Below are 16902 nucleotides of genomic sequence, written 5' to 3' on the forward strand. Positions count from 1 at the left end.
GGGAACGTGGAGAGGGTGAATTAGCTGGTATAAATTCTCACACTAATTTGTATACAGCTCGGTGATTAAATAGAAGTTTGTGAGAGAGAGAGGGAGAGAGAGAGAGAGAGAGAGAGAGAGAGAGAGAGAGAGAGAGAGAGAGAGAGAGAGAGAGAGAGAAGAGAGAGAGAGAGAGAGAGAGAGAGAGAGAGAGAGAGAGAGAGAGAGAGAGAGAGAGAGAGAGAAGAGAGAGAGAGAGAGAGAGAGAGAGAGAGAGGAGCTAGGAAGTGGCTCGGGGAGAAGAGCATCCCTCCCATTACTGCACAGGCAAAGCTCTCTGTCTATTGTCTCCAAGTGAAACACTGCAATTAGTGGTAATAGTCAGAGCTGGAAGCCCTCTCTGGGACAAAGGCTATTATAGTTAACTAAACTACAAACTAAAACTACTTGGTTAACTGAAATAATTTGTTTTACTTTTGGCTAAAACTAAACACTATTCCGTATTTAGGTTTCCTAAAAGGGGGGGAATATGATTTTTTATTTCACATTTATTTTTATTTTGGGTGAACGTATTTGGGGGAAATATGATTTTTTTATTGCAATCATTTTTATTTTGGATGAACTTATTAGGGGAAATATGATTTTTTTATTCAATAATTTTTATTTGGGTGAACTTCCCCTTTAACAAGTGGCTTGCATGTGTTTAAAGGATCCAATCAGAGACCGGCAGCCAAACACCAAAGCGTTCTGTCCGTCAATCACAGAGACACGACCGCGGGGCAAACAAACAGTGGAGAAATCTTATCTCGTTAAAGTGGAACAACACAGCAGAGCCCTTTCTTTTAATCATGAGACATAAATGGATTTTCAGACTGTTGCAAATGTGATTAATTTAGCATTTAAGTTTCTTTCCAAGGGCACAGACGACCTTCTGACGGTCTGATCTACGGTGAGCCTGAGAGCTCATGACGGGACCTTCATGAATACATGCATGAACACCTACAGGTTTAATATATATATATATATATATATATATATATATATATATATATATATATATATATATATATATATATATATATATATATATATATATATATATATGAAAAATCAGATCAAATGAAGTAGTCAACCTCTCAAAGTGGTGAGTTAGCAGTGTAGACTAGATTAGATTAGATTAACATGTATTGTCATCGTACAGTACAACAAAAAGAGGTTTTGCATCCAACCAGAGTGCACATGTAACAGTGAAATAGTCATATACAATGTACAGGTGATTAAACTGGGAATAAACTATATAAATGAGTACTACTGAGTAATAGTGCTAATCAGATGTATGTACAGAGTTGTAGTACTATTAATATGTAGAGTGATACAGGTATAAAGACACTATGGTAGTAAGTCATACTGGTCAGCAGCATAACTAGTAAGTAGGGATGCCCCGATCACGTTTTTTGCCACCGATACCGATCACCGATCGTCTATGAGCCATATCGGCTGATACCAATACCGATAGTTTTTGGTTTTATATTAAAAAAAATTAAATATATAATTTTATTTATTTATTTTTTTATAAAATATATATATTATATAATCATACTTGTAGTTGTATTATCTGCGAGACATCGCCACCATGCAACAAGTCAAAATGCTCGCTATCTGCAAACAGCTCCACTGTCTGTGTGTAGCCTCCAGCTATAGCCAGGATTCTCCGGCACTGCATCTGGACCCTATTTGTATACTCTGCTTTGGTCAAATCACATTCAGCATGCCCTCATGCGATGCAAGCCAGGGGCTCGAATACGCATCGAATCAATGTTATAAGACATTGATATCAGGAGCTATCTGTAGCTACTGCTAGCCAGCTAGATAACGTTAAGACAACGCCTCAGTGAACTATTTAGTTACTGGGACATTTCATATAGAGCTAACGTGAGCTAACGTTGGCTACCGAGCTAACGGAGGTATCATGCACTCGACTATTGCTGGAGCATTTGTTGATATCAGCAGCTATCAGTAGCTAGCCAGCTAGATAACGTTAGGCAATGCATCATGTATTAAACTAAAAGTGGATAGTTGACTGGGTCATTTAGTTTAAACAGTAACGTTAGCTAGGTAGCTAACGTTAGCTCACGGAGGTGTCATGCACCACATTAACAGACTGCCGGAGCCTCTGTGTTTACACGGGTGCGGGAGGGGCAGGAGGAGGAGGAGGGGGAGGGGCAGTGCGCTGCAGCTCTGTGTGCTTGAGCCAGAAGTCAGCGAGTGAGATCTCTGCTAAGAATTGGATCATGTTTTTCGATCGGTTTTCACGATCGGCGAAAATAAAGCATTATCGGAATTCACCGATCTCATATTTATACTGAATATCGGCCGATACCGATCGCTGGCCGATCGATCGGGGCATCCCTACTAGTAAGAGTAGGTAAGGGTATGTACTGATATAGATATAGTAAAAGGTAAAAAGGATTATATGCAGTTATGTAGAGAAAGATGTGGATAGATATATACGGTAAGAATATGTACATATATATACGGTAAGAATATGTGTATATATTAGTGCTGTCAAACGATTAAAATATTTAACTCGATTAATCGCATGATTGTCCATAGTTAACTCGCGATTAATCGCAAATTAATCAATTTTTTTTTTTTTACCTTAAACAGATCTTTTTCAAGTTCCAAGTTTTAATACTCTTATCAACATGCGAGTCAACAAATGCTTGCTTTGTGCAGCCATTTAACACAAAAGGATGACCCTCATGCATTGCAAATTTGCATCAAATTCAAAACAGAGTGATGCACAAAATAACTTAAAAGAAAATAATAATTTAAAACAATGAATAAAGTGTGCATGAAATAATAGGGGAAAGAAAACGTTAGGAACTTGTTACATTCACACACACAATGGCTGATTAATCACACACCCCCCTCTCTCCCTCACACACACACTCTCCCAGCTCTTTTTCTCTTTTGCCCCTTCCTCATCTCTCTCACCCCCATCTCTCTCTATATCTCACACACACACACACACACTTCAGAAACAAACATAGTATCAATGAGAGCATCAATAATACACCTGAGTGAAGTCTAGTACATTTTTTTTAATAGAATCGGGAGTTAACGCGATATTAACGCAATATATTTGACAGCCTTAGTATATATATATATATATACGGTAAGAATACATGTACAGTATGTGTACATGTATATATATACGGTAAGAATATATATATATATATGGTAATAATGCATGCATGTACAGGGAACAAAATTAACTTTTTGACTTACCAGCCATTTGGCTGGTAGATTTTAAAAACTACCAGCCAGGCAGATATTTTACCAGCCAAAAATTATAAAAACCTTTTTAGTATATCACCATGTGTTTATTATTACTATATAATACTCTCATATGCTATTTTCAATTAATATCATAAACAACATAAGGAATATTAGTATAATTTTGAGTGAACTGAAGGAATGAGTCAGCGTTAATAGTTTTAAATGCAAATAATTTATTGAAACATAGAAGTGGGGTCGGGACACACACACACTGTTTCAACTCACCACCCCGCATCATATTGTAGTCTAGTCTGTCTTCAAACTTCCACTCCTCTCGAAACGTTCTTTTTCGTCTGAGAAAGGCGCGGTGGGTTTTCTTTTTAGCGGCAGGCTTACTCCTTCCATATGGTTCCACTTCCACATATTTGTAATTGTAACCCATTTAATAATAATATTTACATTTATATATTTAATTATTGCATATATTATATATATATATATATATATATATATATATATATATATATATATATATATATATATATATATATATATATATATATATATATATATATATTTATAGGGCAACCAACCTTTTTATATTTGAATATCAACATTATCTGTCCATCCTCAGTTTACTATAATATACTCCTGACTTCATCGACTTTCCAAACGCGCACACACACAGAGAAAGGGAGAGTGCCCCCCCCCCCCCCATTTCCCTTTCTGCTGTTCTCTATCGCTCTGCCTCTGATCAGGATTAGCTTGTTAGCTTACGCTAACGTAACGTTAATTTCGGGCGATGTGGGCATAAAGGAATGGCGACGATGCAAAGCATGTTAGATGCATTTGATCCGTTGTGAAAAAGAAAAGAAAAAACACAGACTTATTTCGGGTCGCAAAATAGGCGCACTGCTGTGTAGCCCTGCTCTGCTTAATGTCAGCAGAAGCACGGACTGGGCGGATATGACTCACCGAGTTGCCACAGGATTTTCAAAATAAGAGTATCGATATGAACCGAACGTTGCTAGCTGCCGGAGCCATAGATATTATAGCTGGAGCTGCGCTTGGGGCGGAAATGAGACCCGCCACAGGATTTTCAAAATAAGAGTATCGATATGAACTATTTTGTTACCGGCCAGGTGGCGGGCAGACCTCTCATTGTTACCCGCCAAACCTTAAATCTGCCCGCCATTGGCACTTGGCGGGTACTTATTTTGTTCCCTGCATGTGTACATAGTAAGAATAGGGCTGGGCGATAAAACGATAAGGATAATTATCGCGATATATTTTAATAATCGATATCGATTGATAATAAAAAATATCAACATGGCAGTTTTAAAACCAGAGACAGTGGACAGGCTTGTCTTTCTTGCCTGCAACTTAAAGTAATGGCTTTGCTTGTCCAAATGACAATACTGACCAAATTGAGATACATTTGTCTCTTGTCCATTTATTTTGTTTGCTTTCCAATTTAAAATACAGTTTGAAACTGTCTGTACACAGTAGGCTATGTGTGCTAGCAGAGCTAGTCTCCAGTCGCAAGTCATGGTGCACATGTGCAGTGGTTTGTCCACCTAAAAAGCGCCAAAAGATAGAAAAGAAACTAGCAGAGCCAGAACTATTCAACTCCCCTGGAGCCACAGCCAACAGAGAAGCCGGTTTACTTTCGCTTTCAAACCAGCTGCAGCCTGAGAACTGGAGTGTGAGGGGATGTAACACGAAAGATGGCGGCAATGACAAAGAATTGCTGCAAAATAAACATACATCTGTTGTTAAAAAAAGTAAATAATAATAATATTCTTTTTTATATATACTTATAACAATATCGATAATTATCGATATAGAGTGATATGATAACATCATCATATCGTTATCGTGATATCATTTTTGGCCATATCGCCCAGCCCTAGGTAAGAATATGTGTATAAATATATACGCTTACGCTATACAGCATTATTGTACATGCTATCATACAGTTATATGGGTAATTCAAGTTCTGCCTCAAAGACTGCACCGTTTTAAAACATCCATACGCCATATCTCCCTACTGACAGGGAGCGTCTGTGTTGGTAATGAGTTTACTCAAACTCACACGCACACACACGCACACACACCTGAGTCTCTCCTCTCATTGCCTTCACCACCACCAGCCTGTAATTCCGTCCACGTCTCGAGCATGGCCGCTTCCCGCCCAGTAATTGCTGAATTAGTTCAATTTCAAAGTGCCTTTCTGATCCGCTCACGGGGGAAGACAGAGGATGATATGGGGGAGGCGGGGGCGAGGGCCAGGGTGGTGTGGGGCGAAGGGGGCCGCTACCGGGCGGCTCTCTCCTCATCAGCCTGGCCGGGATCACGCAGATCAAACAGGCAGAGTGATGGTCTCGTCTTGAGTGTGTGTGCCCAGTGGAGCACAGCGTGTTCTCACCGCCTCACGCTCAGCTCCCGGTTAGCCAGGAGACGAGACACTCTGTACAGACACACCCATACTGTACCAATTTTGAACTCTGTTGAATGTACTCGATTTATACCTGCTTTCACTGTGTCTACAGCCGCCCTACACTGTAATCATCATAGTAATCATAATAATCATAACTAGCTACCTCATACTATAGTCTACCCATATAAATGTGTGATAGCAAGTACAATAGTGCTGTACATGTATATATCTATATTTACTGCTTTTATATATATATATATATATATATATATATATATATATATATATATATATATATATATATATATATATATATATATATAAAGCAGTAAATAGTAAGTACAATAGTGCTGTACATGTATATATCTATAGTTACTGCTTTTATATATGTATATATATATATATATATATGTATATATATATATATATATATATATATATACATTACACACGCACAGACATCTGTCTGTACATACCTGCATATAATCATTTGTACATATCTGTAGATACTATATCTATATCTGTACATATCCCTTACCTACTCTTACTAGTTATATATCATACTGGCCATCGCGTCTCGCTCTTTGCCATTATGAGATATCTCTTATCTCCTAGCACCTACTGTGCTCACGAACAAACAATTGCACTCACATGCACGTGACCAGGCCACGCCCCCGCGTCCTGCTATAAGACGCCGGACATGGTCACACTCCACCTTCCTCTTTTTTTGTTTCCAACACGGACGTTGCAGTGCACTCCGTGAACTAGTTGTTATGAAACGCAGGGAGAAATTAGACAATGTTGGGTTTTCGCCGGAGGTTCACCAGCCCCTGGAATCTTCTCCGCACATCCTAGCAGCGCATCGGGCCTGTCCTGGGGTTCCTCATCTCGTGACAGCGGATCGAGGGACATCGTGCGACGGTTAGCAGTCGAGCTATGTCGCGCACAGGTAGGCCTGCGTTGTCAGGCATTGATACTAGCATAAGAGTAATACTGCTGGTTGTCCCGTGAGACAGCCGTGTGATGTATTGGCGCGAGGGGCAGGATATTTGGGAAAACATGGTCGCCATGACTCTGTTTTGGGTGTTTTCCCAACTATCCTAGTGCGCGCGGCTAATGCTAAAACACTGTACATTGTACATTGGAATACTGACAAAGCCATACTTGGTAATTTACTGTACAACTGGGTTAGGACATTTGTAGGGGCCAGTTTTGAATTGCAGTCTCCCGTAGGTGTTTTTTTAGAGTGTTTTTGAAGGTGGGTAGTGATTCACATTCCTTTACAGCTTTAGGTAGGCCGTTCCACATTGATGTGGCATAATTGCGAAACGTGTTTAGTCCCTTGTTTGAGCCAAATCTGGGTTTAACATGATTTGTGGAGCTCCCTCTGGTGTTGTGATCGTGGTATTCACTGACCTTTGGGAAGTATTTTGACATGTACATGGGTACCTTGGTCGTGTAGTGTATCTTGTAGACCAGGCCCATTGCAAGTTGCTGTACTCTGTCGTCTACTCTAAGCCATCCTAGGTTGTCAAAGTGGGCAGGGGTGAGGTGGGTTCTAGGAGTCAGGTCAAGCAGTAGTCTGACTAGTTTGTTTTGAGATGTTTGTAATTTGTTTTTTAGTGCCTTTGAGGTGCTTTGGTACCATGAGGTGCAAGCATAGTCGTAGTACCCTTGAATGAGTGCTCCTGCCAGAGTCGTCAGGGTATTCTTGTTTACCAGAGAGGAGATCCGGTACAAGAATCAAGTTCGTTGGTTGACTTTTTTTTATTACATTGGATGCCATTTTGTCACAGGAAAGATTATCCTCAAGGATGGAACCCAGGTCTCCGTTCTTTGTTCCCCGCCGAGGGCTGTCTTTACTAGAAGGTCTTCCCTCCTCTTAACCATTCATGCTGACGGTCAATCAGTGTCTAATGTTGGGGGTTTAACGGGGGCTTGTTAACCATTTTCATGGGTGGATGGGCTGAGGCTCAGGGCTGGTGTGCTTTTTGTGAATCTATGAATTGTGTGCGGGACTGGTGTTTTCTCTGGTCTGCATCCCCTTAACAATTGTGTATAGTTTTCAAGTTTCAAGTTTCAAGTTTCTTTAATAGTTGTCATACAGAAGTACAGAATACTTTTATACAAAATGCTTCTTACTGTTGCGCTCCAGAGACTGTGCAAGACAAGATAAGTATGGAATAAAATAACATAGTAAAATTAGAAGTAAAAAAAATGAGGTCACAGTGTTCAGTTTAGACATATGTACAATGTTCGATGCAGAATAGACGTAGTTACCATACAATATACAATACTGTGCAGTGTACTAATATACAATACTATATAGTGCAAGGCAGAAATGGAGAAATGGGACGAGGTGCAATTTAGGTACAATTCACAGTAGGTGTACGCGTTGTAGTGCAAATCCTTTATCAATAAATATAAAGTGTAAGTGTGTTTGTGTGATCTAAAGTGTGGAGAGTGGGTGCTGCAGTGTGTTGTTTGTTTGAGTGAGTGTGTGCGTGTGGGTGTGTGTGCTGTGTGCATTTGATGGTTGTTGCATAGTGATTATTGTTCGTTTAACAGCCTGATGGCCTGGGGATAGAAGCTTCTTCTGAGTCTTTCTGTGCTCGCCTTAAGACTCCGGTATCGCTTGCCTGACCGCAGCAGTTCAAAGAGGCAGTTGTTCGGGTGGCTCGAGTCCTTAATAATTCTCTTAGCCTTCCCCTTGCACCGCTTGTTGTAAATGTTCTGGAGGGTGGGAAGCCCCCCTCCAATTGTGCGTTCGGCTGAACGTGTCACTCTTTGTAGTCTGCTACGGTCTTGTGCAGTGCTATTCCCAAACCAGGAGGTGATGTTGCCGGTCAGGATGCTCTCTATTGTACATGAGTAGAAGTTCCTAAGGATCTTCTGACTGACTTGGAACTTCCTTAGGCGCCTGAGGAAGTAGAGGCGTTGTCGTGCCTTCTTCACAACACTGTCAATGTGTGTGGTCCATGTCAAGTCCTCGGATATGTGGGCTCCGAGGTACTTGAAACTGTTCACTCTCTGAATGGCTAGCCCATTCTGCAGTGTGTTAGTGGAGTTTTCGTTCATTTATTCATTTACCCCTGCATGGGTGCACACCAGTGGAGGTTGCTGCATGCCTACTAGTGAGGCAGTGCTTCACTAGTAGTAGTCTTTTGTCTGCAGCCACCACTGGTGCTCCGTGCTTGTGAAGCAGGTGGCATCAGCCCTTTGCCTCTGACATGGTGGAACGGTGTCCCGCCCGGCCGACGCCATGAGGCGAGTCGGCCCGGCAGGTGGCTGGTGGGCTGTTAAAGCCTATACCGCCGCGGTATGGAATTAACAGCGACTAGCAACATTGTTCGAATTGCTGTTTTTTTCTGTCAAAAATGGTGTCGGGTGGTGGGGCCTTAGGGCCAGCCGACGTCGAAACATCGCGCAAGGTTTTGAGGAATTAGCTTTTGACCTAGCCGCAAGCTATAACCGCAGGGAGGGCTAGGATGCTGTCAACGCTTGTTTACAGACATCTTTGGTTGGATCAGTCTCCCCTTGAGGCCCCCAACCAGCAGCCATGTTTCCCCCACCTGAGGTACCCTGGACACAAAGACAACAGGTGATCACAAGGCTGACAGCCTTGGCGGCCGAGGGATCGGCTACATTAGATGAGCACGCCCTAAAAAACCGTTACGTCTAGCTGTGTCTAGCTCGCTCTCCGGTCTCTATATGATTTGTTCCCTTTGGCTGCGGGCCGCGTGCCTTCAGTGAAGCACGAGCGGCCCCACGTTTCGCTTCTCATGGGGACAGGGGCTGACACCCAGTTGCTGGCTAGGCCTGGGTCTGTCCGTGATAATGCTGTGCTGTCAAGCGACTCCCACGCCACACGTTCTGCATCTGTGTTTGGTGAGCCTGGTGTTGTGTCTGTCAACGACGAAGGTTGTCAGCGGGGGAACTCGAGGCCCAGGGGGTCGCATCGCGAGTTCCCCAGCCCCGCCCTCGCCAGGCCGGGTATCACGTTAGTGCCTCCCACGGCCGGAAGACCGGCGGTGGTCAGTCAGGCACGCATGGTTTGGGTGGTAGTAATATCACTGCAGGGCTACAGTGTGTAGGAACCCACCCTATCGGGCAGTGTGGGGCCATGCCGGGGAAGTGTTCAGTGGGGGAGCTTTTGTCACCCAGTGTGATGTCAGCTTCCCCCGTATCAAACCGGCCCTTTCTGTCGGGGTCCCCCCTTGGGTGCGATTGCCTCGTTGGTAGTGTCAGGGTGCGATATCCCAGCTCCACGAGATGCCCTGCTCGTGTGGTTGGCGAGTCCAGGGTTGGCAACGCACAACGGGTGGGACCGGGCCGCCTATCTACGGTTCCTGGCGGACCAGCGGCAAGTGGCGGCGGGTGCGCTTGGGATTATCGTCACATATGGCTACAGCAGTGCCATATGTCGAGGTGGATGGAGAGAACGCTGAGGCGGGGACTTGTGTTGCAGATTGCACAACCCCACGCTCCGTTTTCAGGTTTGGTACAGACCCTATTGTCAGGGTCAACATCAGTGACAGCTCTGGCCGACGAGATCCAATCTCTGTTGGCGAACCAAGCCATCATCGTGGTCCCAAAGGAGGACGCGATGCGTGGCGTTTCCTCCCGGTATTCTCTGGTGCCCGATAAATCGGGGGGGGGGGGGGGGGGGGTGTCAGACCCATACTGGACCTGTCCCATGGAAGGTTCAGAATGTTGACCGTCTCCCACCTGTTAGACGCTGTCAGGTGGGGGACTGGTTCACCTCCATAGACCTGTAGGATGCATATTCGCATCCCGATCTTCCATTCTAGGGCTTACCTACGCTTCCCTTGCAGGGCTTAGCGTACGGGTACCAGAGGCTGCCGTTCGGCTACTCTCTGGCTCCCTGCATCTTCACCAAGTGCGTGGAGACCGCGCTGGGGCCTCTGCGTCGTCTGGGGTTACGAATTGTATTCTGCCCTGGACGACGTTCTGGTCCTTGGCCGGTCAGGGTAGATCGCCAGGTCTCATACCAGGCAGGTGGTGTCTCACCAGCCTGGGTTTTGCTGTAGACTGGAAGTAGAGTTCTCCTCTTCCCAGTTAACGGGTGGAGTACTTGGGCTTTTTCTAAGCTCAAGGTCTATATGGGCATCCCTCTCAGAGCGGCGGCGAGTGGTTGGTTCTCGGCGCGCTCGGGAGGTTCCGTCCTAGGACGGTTACGGCGCTGTCCGTGATGCGCCTGCTGCTGGGGTCCCTCTTGGCCTCCTCTTCATGAGGAGGATACAGAGGTGATTTTTTCCAGTATGGAAATGGACCCGGTGTGAGACATGTGGAAGCGGCTGAAGGTTCCCATGTCAGTACTGGGGGACCTCGTCTTCTGGGGAGGGTCTGGTGCCCTCACCTGCGGGGTCCCTGTGGGCAGCAGGCTGTCACACGTCACGGTCTTCACCGACGCCTCCCTCATGGGATGGGGGGGGGACGTGTCGGGCCAACGCAGTAGGGGGCAGCTGCCCGGTCTGCGCTACATTCAATGTGTTGGAATTGAAGGCAGTCCTTCTGGTCCTTAAACGGCTCGACCACCTTGTTGTGGGCAAGCATGTTTTGGTCAGGATGGACAACACGACGTCAGCGTCGTATATTGTCAGACAGGGAGGAGTGCGCTCCCCCCGTCTGCACCGGGCGGCGGCGGGCTCTGGCTATGGGCGTTCTCCATTTGCTCTGTCTGAGGGCTCTCCACATCCCTGGCAGGGAGAATGTGGGTGCAGGTGTGATGTCGCGGGGCGGTCCTCACCCTGATGAGTGGGGACTACGTCTAGACATAGTCGAGCAGGTCTGGGACCGATTCCGTGGCCGTCCGGGATTCTGTACGCATTCCCCCCCTTACACCTGATAGTTCAGCTGTCGGGGCGGGTACGTCGGGAGCGCGGGACTTGGTCGCGCCGGGCCGGGGCTCAGCTGTGTGGTCTCCGGCCCTGATTCAGCTCTTGGTGGCCCCGTCGTGGCCTGTTCCGTGGTCACCATGGGCCCTCTCTCAGGAATGCGGAACTCTGTTCTGCCTCCTGTTCTGGGGCAGGCTCTAGGCTTGGCTGCTGACAGTGTGAATCTGGTGGGGATGCATCTTGACTATTCTGTGGTTAACGCTATCCGGTACACGCACGCTCCGTCCTCTACCGCGGCTTACGCTGGGGAGTGGCATATGGTAGAGTGTGGGGGCGGAACATTGTTCAGCCACCCTCTCGTTGAACATTCCTGCTTGGCGTTCGGCGTCTCAAGCCTGTGGAACGTTCTCTGTCTCCGAGTGGGACCTCCAACTGGTCCTGGGCCGGTTGTCGGAGGCCCCGTTTGAGCCTCTTGAGCAGGCGCCATTGGATCTGCTGTCTTTGAAAACCACGTTCTTTTTGGCCATCACCTCCGCTAAGCGCGTGGGTGAGCTGTGTGCTCTCTCGGTGCGGCCTGAGTGCCTGTCTATCCGGCCGATAGCGGTGCGACTCTGAGGCCTAATCCAGTCTTCGTGCCAAAGAATATCCGGAGCTCTTTCGCTCCAGGGATATTATGGTTCAGGCGTTCGTCCGCCTCCTCACGCTGGTGAGTTGGAGGCAGGCCTTCAGCTGTCGTGTCCTGTCCGTGCACTGGGGGTTTACCTCAGGACTCGGACTCTCAGGACTTCCGTTCAACTGTTTGTTTGTTACGGTTGCCCTTGCGCGGGTGAGGTGCTGTCCAAGCAGCACATTGGTTGTGCGGGGGCGTTGCCTTTTGCTGCACGTTGGCTGGACAGGTCCCCCCTCGGGCTGCTGCCCTGTTAGGGGGGGCCTCGTGGAGGACATCTGTGCTGTGGCCTCCTGGTCCTCCCCGGGTCCCTTCGTTAAGTTTTACCTCATGGACATGACTGGGGGTTCTGTCTCCCAGGCGGTTCTGAGGTCTTTGGTGGGCTAGCAGGGGTGTGTGGGTGTGTGCCACGAGGTGCTGTGTCACACGTGGTCCCACCTGTGCTGTGCGTTTTCAGGGGTCTCTGGTTCCCCCTTTTTTCGCACTGTGGTGGAGTTAACTGCCTCCCCCCCTTCGTTAGGACGGGCGGGTGGACGGGACTCCCCTCCTCCCTGGTTGGGGCTTACGGGCCCTCAGGGGGTACACTTGTCGGGCCACGCGTCTGCTCTGTCCCATATCTCATAATGGCAAAGAGCGAGACGCGATGGCCAGTATGATATATAACGAAAGGTTATCTGGAGGTCTCTGGAGCGTAACAGTAAGAAGCATTTTGTATAAAAGTATTCTGTACTTCTAGCGGCTATGTGGCGTAGTGGGCAAGGCGCTCGCCACGAATGCGGAGACGCTGGGCTCGCCTGTTCGAGCCCAGCGCTCCACATTGCTTTCAGTTTAGCTGGTCGTTCATTGTAACTGAGGGGTACAATTCCCTGACTGTATTGTTAGATATGGTATTTAATACCACTACCTCTTGTACTTTAACTTCTGGCCATCCAGTACATGATATAAGTATGATGAACACTTTCCCACCTGATGAAACGAAGTCCACACAAATGTACAAATCGAATATTTAATATAGCAAAAGGTATATACAACGTTCACTTGTTTACACTTATGATTTGAAATATGCACTTGTATGGCAAATGAGTATTCGTAGGTAAATCAACATTGAATGTCCAATCTCTGGTTACGCAGGGAGTAAGTATACAACCTGGATATTTAGGAACTATAGCGATGGTACTTAAATGATTATAGCTGGATACACTAAGGGGGGGGGGGGGGGTCCCGCTGGTTGTAAGACAGTAGGAGGGGGGGTTAGAGAAGCCGCTGGCGGTATCCCATCTGGCCGACGATTTCTTGGGAGAATTCAAAGTCTTGAACACGGTGCCCACAGAACCTCGGTCCGCAGACGAATACAGCTGGACCCTCTGGTGGACGGTAGCTGCCGGTCCACAACGGAGAGACGTGAGGCGACCTCACTGGTGTAGAGCGCCGTCTCACCTGGAGTCCTCTCCGGGGGGTAGTTCCAACACTCCGCAGTGTTGGCCGTTATCCATGGAATAATCAAAGCACCCAAAGCATAATCCAAGCCGTGGAAGGCTCGCCGTCGTCCGGGTAGAGTAATCCAATATACAGGTCCAGTCGCCCTGGCCCGGAGCTCCTCGGATGCAAGCACCACTAGGGGTCTGCCCAGCCTGGTTAAGCGTCCAGATAACGTCAGGAACGATGGGGGTACTGATAACTTTATAACTCTAACCGAACGATGCACCATACATAAATAGACTATTATTAGCTTAATAGAATACGTCCAACTCGACGGTATAGTGCCAAACTATGACTATTCAACTATTAATCCACACGATATCTCAATGCCTATTCTGAGGCCAAGTAGGCCTTACTACACCACACGTGCGTCGTGGGTGAGGCTTCGCGTCTGTCACTCTGTTGGAGGGTAAAGAACTGGACTAAAAGAAAGTTCTACTTTACTTGCGCCATATATATATGCGCTATGAACAAATAGTACCATTCGTATTTCGCCAGACGTATTCCTACGCGGAACCGGGGCTTGCCACGACATGTTGGGCGGCACGATTGAACTTGAACCTAGGGGTATGGCAACCTGGCGCCAGGTTCTCGTCCAATGGTAGAATGAAACTATTATGGGCTGTTTAGTAGACTAAAGGGATATTCAGTGCATATTGTACAAGGAATATACAGGGGATATCAAACGATATACAAACACTATTTAAATATATATATATAAATAAATATATATATTCGGTTTAATCTGATCCTTCACAACATTCATACTAATACACATTGGCCGTATTAGGGGGTGGGAAACTGATGGGTGGGGATCGGGCGTTGTGGACAGCGACTCCTACAGGTCGGTTGGTACGCCTGCGCAGTAGAATCAGGAAGTGTCGGGGGCAGCGTGAGCCTCCCACGCGTTACTCCTCGCCACTGAGAGATCGAGCTGCGCAGGTGAAAAGATAAAAAGTGGATAAAAGTGGATAAAAAAAAAGTATTCTGTACTTCTATATGACAACTATTAAAGAAACTTGAAACTTGAAAACTATAACCTAGTTATATGAATACTGGCTGAGCGTCTCGCTATTAGTGCCCTGAGGTCCCTTGGTTGGAAACTTTTTCCGAGGAAGGTAGAGTGTGACCATGTCCGGCGTCTTATAGCAGGACGCGGGGGCGTGGCCTGGTCACGTGCATGTGAGTGCAATTGTTTGTTCGTGAGCTGGCCAGTACAACTTACTACCATAGTGTATTTATACCTGTATCACTGTACATATTAATACTACAACTCTGTACATACATCTGAATAGCACTATTACTCAGTAGTACTAATTCATGTATTCTATACCCAGTTTAATCACCTGTACTGTACATTGCATATTACTATTGCACTTGACTGTTACATTTGCACTCTGGTTGGATGCCAAACTTATTTTCGTTGTACTGTACTTGTGCTGTATGATGGCAATACATTTTATTCTAATCTCATCTAATCTTGAATCTAATCTTAACACACACTTGGCCTGCCGGGAAGAGATGACCAGCCGAGCACATTCTCTGTGCAGCTCCTCTGCCAAGGGTGCTGGGTGGGGTAATGCAAACAGAACCAGCATGGCTTTTGATCTTAACACAATGGCGCCAAAGCACGGAGATCTCTGTGTTTCGATTCCACCTGTTGTGGACAGAAGCACGGATATATCCGTGGCAATTTGTATTTGCTTTTATTCCATTTTAATAACCTATTCAAGGTCACCGAGCGGCACTGCAGATTTACCCTACTCTTTGAATTCGCCAACATGCAATACCGGCCAGATCCTCTTAGGGGTGCTATCGCGATAATAGAGTGTTCCCTGTGGCAGAAGTTGTCTTTCTTTTTTTGGATCTCTAATGTAGTTTTCTACTCATCTGAAGCGATAGCTATTGTCTGTTGCACGGGATATGTTTTGAATTGCGGATTTCACTATGCAATAAGGGGATTTATCATCAGCCAATGGACATAGCGATCTACCAGATGGCGATCGATAACAGGGAAATGCTCGGGGGGATCCAACCGGCTCATGGTAAGATCTTTTTCACGTAAATTACAGCCGATCGGGCCTTGTTTTGATAGCCATCCAGGCGACACGGTTATTGGTAATCAATAATAATAAATGACGTCCCCTGCCACCCCCCCCCCCCCCTTTCATGCATACATGCTTTGGGATTGTGCCGATCATATGCAGTTTGAGTTATTTCTGTAGCATCTGTAAAACGGAAATGCCATTGGATATAACGTTAGCAGCTATTAGCCCTATATCTAGCCTTCCAGAAAATATACTAGTCCCAAATCCCGTATAACGCTTATATTCACGGCGCTATAAAATGAGAACCTATTGATGCATTTTTTTTTCTTTAAGCCATTTTGAAGGGACGGTTTATGGACTCAATTGACAATGAGAATGGACAGATAGCAATACTATAAAGTATAGATTTAGCTGTACAAACAGCCCCACGTTTGTTTACATTCCCCGGTCCTCTTGACTTTAATTAGACTCATCCCAATGGCCCCGAATGTGTTAAAGCAGGCCTGTGTTGTTGTTTTTACTTTTCTGTTCATATTATGTTTTTAAACCTGTAGCACTTTGGGATCTTAGTGAACGAAAAGTGCACTACAAATAAAATGTATTATTATTATTATTATTATTATTATTATTATTATTATTATTATTATTATTATTATTATTATTATTATTATTATTATTATTATTACCTTATCTTATCTTACCTTCTCTTATTGCAGTGAATGGAGTCCCCTCCTCTTCTTGCAAGCGAATCACCTTCAGAGCCACCAGCTTGCCGTTCACCCTGGAGACGCAGAGACAGCAACACATGTTACAGTGTGAACGGCACAGATCACATGCAGCGGTGGAAGAAGTACACAGTTCCTTTACTTAAGTAAAAGTAGAAATACTCAGATAAATGAGTACTGTCAAATTCGGCTTAAGTAAAAGTATTTGCTATTGAATGTACTTTTAGTATCTAAAGTAAAAGTACACATTCTACATGCCGTGTGTATCCATTGACCTATGGTGTGTGGTCCAGTTATGCTGCTCTGATTAAAGGTTGTGTTAAAGTGGTGTTTGGTCCAGTCATGCTGCTCTGATTAAAGGTTGTGTTAAAGTGGTATGTGGTCCAGTTACGCTGCTCTGATTACATCGTCTTGAAGTTGACAG

At 45.6% G+C, this 16902-nt stretch overlaps 1 protein-coding gene across 1 annotated transcript in view; it reads right to left on the minus strand.

The window, feature by feature from the left end:
• The window catches only part of LOC311246516 (cyclin-dependent kinase 14-like), a gene marked incomplete at its 3' end in the record, with an annotated part of 332639 nt that overhangs the window by 182987 nt on the left and 132750 nt on the right, over nucleotides 1-16902 (minus strand). Inside the window, exons 5-7 of the mRNA XM_084336667.1 lie at nucleotides 16455-16534; nucleotides 9274-9283; nucleotides 5508-5604 (exon numbers count right to left, since the gene is read on the minus strand). Coding sequence (XP_084192793.1) covers nucleotides 5508-5604; nucleotides 9274-9283; nucleotides 16455-16534 — 187 coding nt within the window. The remainder of the gene's footprint in view (nucleotides 1-5507; nucleotides 5605-9273; nucleotides 9284-16454; nucleotides 16535-16902) is intronic.

The sequence above is a fragment of the Notolepis coatsorum genome (genome assembly GCF_963971535.1).
Source record: "Notolepis coatsorum genome assembly, chromosome: 19".
Taxonomy (NCBI): domain Eukaryota; kingdom Metazoa; phylum Chordata; class Actinopteri; order Aulopiformes; family Paralepididae; genus Notolepis; species Notolepis coatsorum.